The sequence below is a fragment of the Vanellus vanellus genome (assembly GCF_965231255.1).
Source record: "Vanellus vanellus genome assembly, chromosome: 9".
NCBI lineage: Eukaryota > Metazoa > Chordata > Aves > Charadriiformes > Charadriidae > Vanellus > Vanellus vanellus.
The window spans coordinates 14,138,713-14,151,458 of NC_138914.1; the positions used below are offsets into that span (position 1 = coordinate 14,138,713).

The following is a 12,746-nucleotide window of genomic DNA, read 5'->3' on the forward strand; positions in this document are numbered from 1 at the left end:
CTCTTTAGGTGGGCCGCCAACACAAGCGGTGACTGTGCCGTCCCACAGAGGAGGTTTTTACTGCTGTCTGGCAGGGGGAAGGAGGGCAGCACTACTGCCAGTCAGCTGAGTCCTAATGTACCCCTGTGCATGACATTAAAGCAGCTCCTTGTCCCAGCCAGGAGCCCAGCGCGGGCTATTTATAGCCCTGGCACCTCGCTGCTCACCAGAAGCTCTGTGCTGCTGGATGAGATCTGTGTTTCCCTCTCCCACACACTCTCGCAGGCACCCACTGCTCCTGGCGTCGGAAAGGTACATTTAAATCTTTTCCCTGCTCAGAGCAGGAAAGAGAAGGGAGTTTGGCGCTGGGATGGACGGGCAACGTGGAAACGGCAGGGCCGGGCTGCTTTGGGTTGCTGTGTGCGTGGGAACTTTGTGGGCAGGGGCACTTGAATGTATGTCTCGGGGAACCTGTAAAGACGCTGGAGAGGGGGCCTACACACGGCGATGCAGGGTCAGCCCAAGGCAGCTATGTGGTGGGGAAGCCGTTGGACCTATTGTCGGTGCCGAAATCAAAGCCCTCTCGGTTCCTTACAGCGCCTCCTGTCCAGTTCTTAAACCAAATGTGAGAGACGGATTACAAAGTTAGGATGGGAACCCACAAACAATGTCAAACTTGGGGTCCCTTTGCAGTCCCCCAGTCCTGTGGGGTTTGCTGGCAGTGTGGGAATAGCATCAGCCTGCAGATGCAGAAACTTCAGTGTCGAAGGTGGGTGCGTGGGTGGGTTTGCACACTCCACGCGCCTGCAAACATCTAGACTTGCTTCCGGCAAGGAAGCTCGGAGAAACTCTTGTTTCTCCCACCAAGGCATCTATATGTGCATGGGACTGATCCTTACCATCAAGAGGCTGAATAGTTTTAGTATGAGAGTTCAGCGGAGAGTTGCAGATTTAGTTGGTATCGAATATGCGCGTTAGTGCAGGGGCCGTTTTGGAGGTGGTGGTGTGTTGTTGCCATGGGTTGCTATGAATTATCTTTTCCATGGGTATGGACAAACCCAGATATTTGCTTAGGAGTGATTGAAATTGCAACTAAAGAAATTTATGGGGAAGGTTGGATTTGAACAGTAACTAATGGAATGCTGACGTCAAGTTATAAGGGTTTACAACTTGCAATTTATTTTAATTTCACTGCTGACAGGGATATTAAAGCTTTTACGTACTAGCATTTGCTCACCAAACGGATACATGTTTCAGAGTTTTATGTAAATATTAGCAATTAGAGTTCACGATCTCTTCTGTTGTAAAAATGCAAATAGAGCCTAGTTTGCACCAAGTTATTAAATTATGTTTCTTTTAATTGTGATACAGCCCAATTTACACAGTATGATGTAATTGTTCCAGAAAGTAAGCCTTTCCTATGCTCACCTGCATGTTTAGATAAATGCAAAAAGAGAAACCTCTAAGACCTTTGCCAGGCTACTGAAAGAGCTACTAAAATATGTTTTAGAAATACATTTTTCCTTCTGCTGGCACCTGTCATTGGATATGTAAAACACTTGTGCATCCTCCTTCTGTGAATGAGCACTTTGCCATTTCAATTAGTTTTGATATGTAAGAAAACGATCTGCACATGTGAACTGTAAAAGAAATGGGCTCTGTAAGTATATATTTAGCTTCTATTCTTCTCATGCAATTAATGCACATAATTGGCTCAGACGGATTTGTTTATTGGTGCTTGTTTGTGAACAGAGCCACATGCATTTTTTTACTTAAATCATGGGATTCTTTTGACTGACTTCACTGAGCTTTGAATCAGAGTAAGATTAAGGTCAGGTGAAAGCATGTTTGAAAAGATGGCCCATGGGGTCTTTCATTTTCAGCTGCTTTGATTTTTTTTTTTTTTTTTTTTTTTTTTTTTCCATGAATCTATAACAGTTTAAAGAAGAAAAAAATATGCCTGGTATTTGCTGAGATAGGATCAATATTAATCCAATCCCACATCTAGGCCTCTGTCTTGGCAGTAAACGGAGCTCAAACTGTCAAATCCTTCCAGAGCCGTAAACTGCCCAAAGGCTTTGAAAACTGATCAAAGCCTCTTCAGGTCTCCGATGGTCAAACGTGCTCCCAAACGCGGTTTCTGAAGCTTTGCAGGCTGCTTAAAGCCTCTCTGTTAGGTGTCAAGCTTCTCCTAGCCCAAAGAGCCTTGTTAAGTCCCGTTTTATTTTTATTTTAAATTATGAGCACTGAAATGAGAAAGAAAACAAATAAGCTACTAAAGAAAGGACAGGCTGTGTCTGTAGCGGTCTGAGTGGAGAGGATTCCAGTCTCCGCTGGCAGTGGGATGCTTACAGCGGCAGGGATGTGGTGATGCACGCAGGGGAACACAACACAGCTGTCCACATCTGTAGGAGCAGCTTGTAGGTCAGCAGCCCGTCTTCTCACCGAGAGCTTCCTTCTACACCACTTGCGGACTGTAACCTGCTAGGAAAGCTGCCATGGGGGTGGCTAGCGGCACGTGTCCCAGCAGGAGCCAGCCCATGCTTGGGTAGCATGAGCGTGACTGCCTTGACCCCAGCTCCTCGCTATCAGAGGGCACGTGAAAATAAACAAGGTGCCACAGGGACTGAGGGAGAAAAGTAGTTAAAAACTCTCTCAGAAGGATTGTCATACTTTATCTTATATAGGCTAATGACATAACTGGATCTGTAGTGTTCACAGTTTCAAAACTTTACAATTCCTTCTTCCCTTCCTGCAATAAATCAGTTCAGATCACCTGAAATGTACCTGCTGTGGGGCTGATTCTGGGAGATGGATAGGGCTGAGCAAGGAGACTTCTTTCTCTGACTTTAATGGGAAGGAGATCACGTCATCTGGTAAACCTTTTAAAACTGCCTATGCAATTTAAGGCTGAAGTTCTACCTTTAGAAGTGACGCAGACACTTCAGTTTCTAAATTGCACAGTGAGCTTAAGTAGGACTTGGACTTTTAACTTAATTAGATGCCTTTGAAAACCCGAAAATCCTAAATCTCCAAGTAACTACCAACTGACAGAATATGGAAAACTTCAGAAAAGGTACCCTGGCTGCTAGTAGTTGTGGTGATACTTGAGCCATATGCAAACGTTAAATGGCTAACTGTCACAGAGAACTGTTTATTGGAGACATTTACCTGTATGCCCTCTCAAACTGTACAGACATAATTTTCCTAAAAAGAACTAAATGTTCTCCCACTTAAATGCTCTGCCACAAGTTTGCATATTTTTATCTGGACAGAATGGATGAAGTTCATTCGAGACATACTAAGTCAAAGCAAGAAAAGTAAGTGCTCCCTGAAACTGTGAGTGACCTTTTCAGCCCAGATCTCTAGGCACAGGCTGGAAGTGCTTCCCAGTCTGACCACTGGTAACTATTCTTTGAATGTGCTTTTTCAGCCAGCTGGGATCTAACTTAGGCTGATTTAGTCAGTTGATTTAATCACAATTTGTTTCTAATGATATCATGTGGAACTATATCAGTAACTTCACTCAAGACAAAGTATCTAATTTATCCCCTATTATCCCTGAAACAATGAAGAAAACTAGATTGGATTGACACAATTTGTTCTTGATAAATAGGTGCTATAGCTGCTCTTATCACCTTATTGCTCTCTAAATTCCTACAATTCAATCGTGTAATAATTTTTTCCAGGTATCAGAATTAGGATAATAGGAACATCTATAATTCCCTGGAAGCTTCCTTTCTATGTCTCATTCTTATTATATCGTTTCCCTATATCAAGATTAGCATCGCTATTTGCCCTTCTTGAGCACTGCGGGATCTTTTGCACGGTTTAAAATCTTGATCTTAAATGCCAGCGCAGCCTTCATAATTAAACCCTGAGATTATAACATTATTATCATTTGGGTACTGATTTCTGCCTCGCTGTGGCTGTCAGCCAAATGTCATAATGCATACAATTAACAGATTTGCTTCTCAGCTTACTGATGACAAAGGAAGCACAAATAATTCATAGGCAGAGGCACCGGTTCTTTGATGTGACTGAACTCTGATCCTTTCAGCACCTGAAGGGAGGCAGGCTGAAGACGGGGCAGCCTCATTAAGGCAAAGAAAAGGGGGGGGGGAAGGCAGAGGAGGATGCAGGAGGTGCCCCCCCAGCGCCGCAGCCCCTGCCCCACGCTGGGTGCTGTGACCTCTTCCGCAGCGGGTCCCGCAGCTCCCACCCTCCCACCACGGCGCGGGAAAGGGCAGATTCCTTGGGACCCGGGGGGGAGGAAAAGACAAGGAAAAAAAAAAAATAAATCCATGTCCCAGACAAAAATACAGACAAAATAATGTCTCTAATGACAAGGTAGCTTTTTCTTTTCCAGAGGTTAAGGGAAATTCCTGATGAGATGATTCCATCTGGTTTACAGTCCCTTTGCGCTGGGGCAGTTCAAAGAGGCTGCAGTGTAACTGAGAATTGAGGACAGTATTTATTTATAGTTTGATAGCCTCATAAAAGCTAAAGAGCTGAGCTCACAGCAGTGCGCTTATTTATGTTTTGAACTGCTCATGCAGCACCCTACTGCCTTGCAAAACGTATGCTGTAGCTCCTGCATAAAATTATATACGACTCTTCGTAAGGTTCATGACACAAAGGCAAAAAAAAAAAAAAAAAAAGGCAAAATTAGACTAACAAAACAGCTCATACAGAAATAAAAGTAGCAGCCAGAACTGGAGGAAAATTAACAGCACAGCTCTGAAATAAAGTAACATGAAATGAAGATTTGCACCTGAATCCATTTTTCACAATAGAAGAAAAATATCCCAAAAACTCTGAATAAGGCAATGACTCTGCTTTCAGCTCCTGGTGACATTACAAAGGATTTGAGCCCCACACTGGAGATTTTATAATGACAACCCAGCCTCTGGCACAATCTTGGTATAGTGTCTTGCTGCAAATTATATTTGTATCACATTTATCCTTTCTTTTAATATCAATGTACCATCTTTTTCCTCTGTAACCCAGAGGGGAAAGCATAGCAGCACCGTTTCATTATTACCCTTTAATAGTCTTCCCAGTGATATAAAGGAGAATATTAATATCCTTCCAATGACCTCACCTAAACACTGCTAAAAGCCAGAAGGGGAGTGACAAGTTTGTAGCTAATGCACAGGGATGAATTTCTGAAGTTAATGAAAGGATTTCACCCCTGGGTTTTAATCCCGTTTTCTTTTTAACCTTTTAGCTTCAGTTTCCTTGGCTGTAGGATGGAGAAAGTAGACTTGTATGCAAGTCGGCAGCATGATTTTATTGAGTGCGGTTCAGTCAGGAGCTCGGTGTGCTATCAAAGCAAGGAGATGAAGAAGGTGCATCCTGACAAGGAAAGGCAAATACCGCCTCCTCGAAAGCGGCAGGTAATCGAGCCCTGCCTACAGCTCTGGCTGGGGAAGCAGCCTTGCTCTGCGGAGCTCAAGGAAGTGGGTGAAGAGGAGGTCGGATGGTTGCAGGTGATCCAGCCCAAGGATGAGGTGACAGTTGGGGGTGGACCAGCTCCAGGAGAGGGGAGGCCGCCCCATCTGCCGCTCACAGGCTGCTGCTGCTCCTGGGGAGGATGCCCACAGCCACCCCACCAGATTTGTGGGCGGCGGAGGAGACCACCCCGCACTGGGTGCACACGGGCACTGCCCTTCATCATCTGGGTAGTGGGTGTAGGACTTCCCTGTCAGGAAATTTGTGCCTGAAGTAGTACATGAACGGCATGAGCTACACTGTGCTTTTGCTGACATCATAATGACGAGAGAGAGGAGAAAAAGGCCGCGAGCATGTTGCGCCAGATATCCCAATCACTGTTAAATGAACACAAAATTTACAGATCCGCTGAACAGCGTAATCAAAGAGAAAGTGTTGCTCTTAAGAAAGCTAAATTAATGGTGAAAGAAAACTTAAAGGTGACCAGCAAAGGAAGTGAAATCATAACTCAGTTCTACGCACTGCTTCTTCCTGATCTGGACAAAAGTCTGGGAAAGATGATGATGATTAATCATCTCACTTGTTCTGCACATTAAAAATGCACATTTTGTCCATTATGGAAAAGCTGGAGGATGTGTGAAGCTCTGGCATCACAAAAGAGAAAGGAGAGAAGTTGATCACTTCAGAGGAAAAACCCCGGTTAGTCAGATTGCTAAACAGGAGTGGGGTCTTGCTGGTAGTTATTAACACTTTCATCCGGGTGGAGAGTGAACAACCTGGTTACTACAGCTCATCTGCTTTAAGATATGTGTGCTTATAATACATCATCCTTGAGATATGATGTGCTTCCTTTATCAAAATGCAGTGAAGATCAAATATTACAAGGTGATAAAATAGCATGAGGGGAAAACAATAAACTGGCCACCTGATTATCACATGGGATTAAAGAAAAGAGCATTTCCTATCTCATAAAAGGCTTCTACTGACTGTAAAGACTACTCCAGAGGCAGTTGATGCAGGATTAAGACCCACGTTTTCTCAAATGCGGTATTTGATTTCAATGTAGCCAGCAAATGAAAAAACCAAAATTCTAGATTTTGCGAATACCATTGCTTTATTTTTTGTACTAACCTTACTGCCTTTGATTTTAAGAAAAAGTACTGTAAGAAGAGCTCAGAGCTTGGCCCACGTTCAGACTATGAAGTTAATATTTTGTCTTCCCAATCCATTTTTTAAATCTGGTAATAACTCAGATTAGTTTCTCAGATGTGTTGCTTCCAGTTCCAGAGTTGGAATATGTGAAAGAATTGATAAAAGCAAGGAAATGCTAGTCTACAAGCACGCCTGGCTTTTAATTTAGCACTCAAAGTGAGGAATCTATGTAATTTGCCAAAACAGAATGATGACTACTTCCAAAAACAACCGAACAGCTAAAAGAGTAGGTCCGAGATTGATGATATAGCTGTAGGTTTCCTTTTCACCTGGGACATAACTACAATATTTAAAGAAAACCCCAAACAGTTAGATCTCTAGAGAAATCTCGACTGTTTGTGAAAATACCTTTGGGTGGATTTCAAGGGATTTCATATACTCATTTTTTTATGTTGATACATATTTTTTAAATGAGACTGAGACTGCTTTTTGTGCTTCCAGGATTTGAGAAAACCAGTTCAATCTGCTGTATGAGACCCTGATCCTGCAAATATTTAAGCTGGTGATGAATGTTACTCATTTGAATAGTCCCGTTAAGCAATTGATAGCATGTTTACAATGTGTTTCAAACATGGTTATACCACAACTTCAGGACTTGTCTGTGTATTGGTGATTCATGATGTGAGTCCTTCGTGCATTTCCACAACAGAACTGTCTCAGCACCACATTAGAGACAAAAACGGTGTTAAGGACTGGTATCCCTCAAGTGATGGGTAAAAGTCATTCTCCCATTGACAGTTCTACCACCGTACCTCACGTTCTGCAGCTTGCTGATCTGAAAGCCTTGGAGGTTAAGTAAACGCCCTCCCGCCCCAAAAAAAAAAAAACAGAAATGGGACTATGAAGTTCCTTCTATTTCCCAGTAATAAAAACTGGAGGGAGTGTGTGAATAATTACAATTTCATTAAAAATCCCATCTGAGGTTACAGTAAGTGGAACCCAAACTCTGTGAATCTGCAGCACTTAAACATCCCGCTGAGAAGCAGGAGGACAGCTCGAAAGCTGGCCCTATTTACTAATCCTTTATTTATCCCAAAGCAAGCCAGCAGCAACTGTGTAGAAACCAGTGACCTACGCTTTGGTGGGAAAGAGTAAAGGATCTGGCCAATTGGACCAAGTAGCTTCCTGCCAGTTCTGCCACCACACTTCAGGGGTGGAAGCTGTCTCTGCCCATAATGTTGTCTTCACTGTCTCAGCTTGAAGCCTGGGGAGAGAGCGACTGGTACAGCTGGGCAGAGACAAATCTGTTGGTAGAGTAATGAGGTGGCAGCTTCCGAACTGCTTGGCAAGGGTGTAAGCACGGGGCTTTTGAACCAAAACTGTTCTGCAAATGGGTAGCCAAGTCTGGTGGTAAGGCAGAGTACCGAACAGCCACACATCTGCTGACGTCTCTGTAAAATGCCGGTGAACTGGGTGGCGCTAGTGGCTTTATTTCCTACCTGCTTTGCAGAGGTGTAAATCGCTGTAAAAACTAATGAGAGAAGCAAGTCTACTGTTTTTCCCCTTTTTCTGGTCTTGTAAAAACCCTTTTCTGAAGTCTCCACTTGGGCCTAACTCCTAGTTTGAGAGGAGCTGTGAGCACTGAGAAGGCACTACTCCATTGTAGCTGTCTAACCTAAGGGGCTGTTGAAAATATAAGGCACTTCCAGCATCTAAGCAAGAACTCAACAGGCTGCTCAGGGAAGTGGTGGAATCACCATCCCTGGAGGTATTTAAAAGATGGGTAGATGTGGTGCTGAGGGATGTGGTTTAGTGGTGGTTTTGGCAGTGCTGGGTTGATGGTTGGACTCAATCTTTAAGGTCCCTTCTGACCTAGATGATTCGATGATTCTTATGTCCTTCAGGCATATGTGAGAGACAAAACTTGAATAGCCAAGGGACTAAGGGCCTGACCTAGAGTTTATTAAAGTCAGTGGAAAGCTTTCCCTTGATTTTAACAGGCTTTGCATCAGGATCAGGGAAAGGAGGGAGAAGGCAGATGGAAAAGACTGTTTTGAAGGGAAGTCTGTAATTTTCTTTAAATAATCACGAAACTTATGTGTGTGTGGGGGGTGTTATTGGATATTGATGATCATTTGAAGTGTTGATTTTTATTTTAGTTTGTCTTGGAGATCTTAAGCCTGAGACCTCACCATAATTTTACATACTTTTTATGCATTACTGATTTATATCACACCCTATACAAGTCTTATGAGGAATGACTGAGGGAACTGCGGTAGTTTAGCCAGGAGAAGAGGAGGCTGAAGGGAGACCTTATCACCCTCTACAACTGCCTGAAAGGAGGTTGTAGAGAGGTGGGGGCTGACCTCTTCTCCCTGGTGACAAGTGGTAGGATGAGAGGAAATGGGTTCAAGTTATGTCAGGGGAGGTTTAGATTGGATATTAGGAAAAATTTTTTCACTGAAAGGGTTATTAAACATTGGAATAGGCTGCCCAGGGAGGTGGTGGATTTGCCATCCCTGGAGGTGTTTAGAAAAAAGGTAGATGTGGTACTTGGGGACAGGGTTTAGAAGTGGTTTTGTCAGGGTAGGTTAATGGTTGGACTTGATGATCTTAAAGGTCCCTTCCAACCTCAGCGATTCTATGATTCTATTGAATGACAATCTTTAGGTACTAACAGCAATATTCATCTGCCCAATAATTTGTCCTTATTGGACAATGTTATGCTTCTACCTCTAGAAACATTCCTGATGAAGACCTTGAATTCTGAGGAGATTTAAAAACAGGAAGTTTGGAGATCAAGCATGGATCATAACGCTGAGGAGAAAAGAAAGCAGCGCCATAGCTGGACTTTATTGGAACAAGTAAAGAGAATGAAAGAATCAACAGAAATTATTGATGTTGTCCTAGTTGCAGAAGGTGAGAAATTCCCCTGCCATAAGGTGGTGCTGGCTGCCTTCAGTCCCTATTTCAAAGCCATGTTTACCTGTGGCTTGGTTGAATGCACGCAAAGAGAAGTGGTACTGTATGACATCTCCGCAGAGAGCGTGTCCGTAATACTCAATTACATGTACAGTGCAGATTTACACCTCACTAATCAGAATGTGCAGACTGTTGCGCTTGCTGCATATTTCATGCAGATGGAAGATGTTTTCAGTATGTGTCAGAAGTACATGATGGACCATATGGATGCTTCCAACTGTGTGGGCATCTACTACTTTGCAAACCACATCGGGGCAGAAGATTTGTCTGATCAAGCGAGGAAATACTTATATCAGCATTTTGCTGAGGTGAGCTTACAGGAAGAAATATTAGAGATTGAATTCCAGCAGCTATTGACTCTCATAAAATCAGATGATCTGAATATTTCCAGGGAGGAGAGCATTCTGGACCTCGTCATTAGATGGGTCAAGCACAGCAGAAAGTCACGTGCAGAGCACCTTATCGAGCTCCTGAAGCAAGTGAGGCTGGTACTTGTCAGCCCTTCCTTTCTCATGGAAGCCCGGAAAAGGAACACAATGATCTTGTGCAATGCAGAATGCAACGATATGTTTGAGGAAGCACTGAAAACCATCAGGCTCTCCAGCCACCCTTCTCTCAGCCTGCGATACGGCATGGAGACTACTGATCTCTTACTCTGCATCGGCAACAATTCTCTCGGCATTAGGTCAAGACATGGTAGCTATGCAGATGCCAGTTTTTGTTACGCTCCTGCAACACAAAAGACTTACTTCATCTCCTCTCCAAAGTATGGAGAGGGGCTAGGATGCGTTTGCGCTGGTGTTGTCACTGAGAATAATGATATTATTGTGGCAGGAGAGGCAAGCGCTGTCAAAATGTCTAGACAAAAGACCAGGAACATCGAAATTTATAGGTGTGTACCCTCTGTCAGAAAATCCCTAATTACTTAAAAATTTTAAATCCAAATAATGTTTCTTTAAAAAAAAAAAAAAAAGACCATTAGACAAAGCATTCTTTACTTGAAAGTTTTCACATTTTATCTTCATGACACTGAATTATATACATACAACCAAATCTTGATGCCTTTTCTTCTGAAAGAAGAAGGATTTACTCTCGTGGCATCTCTGTGTAAATGAGCTTGACTAGATCTTGCATCAATGTATGGGGATTTTATTTTCTCCTTACTCAAATTTCAATGTTTTCCTAGGATACTCTTTTCTAGGTCATTAGCAGGGGGAAATGAGTCAAGCGAATGACCCAAGGAGTCCAGATAGACACAGAACACTTCTCTGTTGATGTTGATGATAGTACTTCAGAGATTAAAGGATAACGGTTGATAGCTTTAAACCCTCGTTCTGCTTTTACTCATGTCTTTTTCAGAGGTGCCCATTTTAAAGAAAAACAGAGACTTTCTCAATTAAAGATAAAATTACAAAATGGTGCCAGCATTTTCAAATACAGATGCCTAAATTTAAGGAAGTGAATCCACACTGAGGCAGGTGAAGTGGCCTTATTTTCAGCAGTGTCGAGCGCTCGGTCTTCCCACTAACTTCAGTGGAAACTGTGACTGAGCAGCGTGTGCAGAAATAAGGGACTTCTTCCCTCAATTAGGGTCAAATATCTTTGAAAGGATGCCTAGGATTCCTCATACTAAAAATGCTCGATCTTGCAAACATTGGGCTCAATTTTATAACCTCTCTGTGAAGGAGAAAGTTCCTCTTGTCATTGTGCCATTGTCTGAATAAACGTTGACGATGAAGGGGGTAACGTTTCAAGACAAGGTGACGGGACCTCAGTGAACCAGGGCATTTACAACTTTGGATTTTCCTGCAGATACCACCAGCGAGGAAACCAGTTTTGGCACAGCCTGTGCAGCACGCAGCTCCGTGAACTCTATGCATTGGGCACTATCCATAACGATCTCTATGTAATAGGAGGGCAAATGAAAGTGAAAAATCAGTATCTGGTCACAAACGGTGTGGAGAAGTATTCCATGGAGCAGGGCACCTGGAGAAGCACGGCGCCTCTTCCAGTGCCATTAGCCTGCCATGTGGTGGTGACGGTGAAGAATAAGCTCTACGTGCTGGGTGGATGGACCCCACAGGTTAAGAAATGTGCCTTTTGTTTTGTTTGTTTACTAACGAGCAGAGCTACGCTTGGTTTATATGATGTGCGATTTTTGTGGTGCTTCTTGCGTAACAGGAGAATAAATTGCTCCCATTCCTCTGATTAAACACCTTTCATGGGGAAACCAAACAGCGTGAAGAGGAATAATATCCATCTTTTGCCATCCTTAGTGTAAATACCAACTTCAGGAAGGGCAGCTGTTGCATAGAGATGCGCACAGCGAGCAAGTGTTTAAAACGCATCTCCTGTGTCAACATGGGTTCCATTTTAAAATAGCTACCGGGTTAAACACCTTATTTTTGAAGAAAAAAAACCCCAAACAAACAAAAAACCAAACACCAACACCTTGAAATAACTAGGATGATATTTAGTACTTATTTCGCACTCTTTTATCATGACAAGCTGTGAAAAATGGATTGACTTAATCTTTTCACAGAAAGGCTTATATACCTTATATTTCCTTATATACCATATTTATCTTCCTAGGTATCAGTAAATAATGGTATTGAAGTCATACAGGGGCCCTAAACTGAGCCCTGTCTTCAAAAAGCGTGGGCACAGGTAAATTCCAGGGACGGATTATCTGAAATTTAAAGTTTACCTCAATTTCTCAGGAAACCTCCTTGCTTAACTAAAGCTCATGAATTTGATTTTCATTATCTGATATTTTAAATGAAAAGTCAAAGCATTCTCTGGAAAAGAGATTCCTTTAATCAATCCATTTATTTGATTCAGTTGCGTTGTTTGGCCGTGTAAAGTTTCAATAGGAAATTTCAGCAGGGCCACAGGTACCACATTCAGTAGTACAGGGAATATACAGAACTATGCTACAAGGAAGATGGATGTCAGGACCAGTGCTCGCTCTCTCCAGCTACTCCCAGCGTGAAAGATCTTTTTTAAGAGCGCAGCCCATTCTTATTTACTGCTCGGTGCAGTTTAAATTTGAACATCCAAGATAAAGCCCCACATTCACTTGACGATAAAGTAGAGCATCTGTAATCCTTATTGCCGACAGCAATCTGCTCAGACTGTCATCACATCTCGTTGGTTTGTGTTCTCTTGAAATAAATTAC

The 12,746-nt window shown here is 42.8% G+C and overlaps 1 protein-coding gene across 2 annotated transcripts in view; it reads left to right on the plus strand.

The window, feature by feature from the left end:
- The first annotated feature begins 251 nt into the window (after positions 1-251).
- Positions 252-12,746, plus strand: part of KBTBD12 (kelch repeat and BTB domain containing 12) — a 41,573-nt gene continuing 29,078 nt past the window's right edge. For both annotated transcript variants that reach the window (XR_014269519.1, XM_082487981.1), the window contains exons 1-3: positions 252-291; positions 9,325-10,459; positions 11,380-11,650. Coding sequence is in view for 1 of the 2 variants with exons in the window: in XM_082487981.1 (XP_082344107.1) it covers positions 9,390-10,459; positions 11,380-11,650 (1,341 nt within the window). In the remaining variant the exon portion in view is untranslated. The remainder of the gene's footprint in view (positions 292-9,324; positions 10,460-11,379; positions 11,651-12,746) is intronic.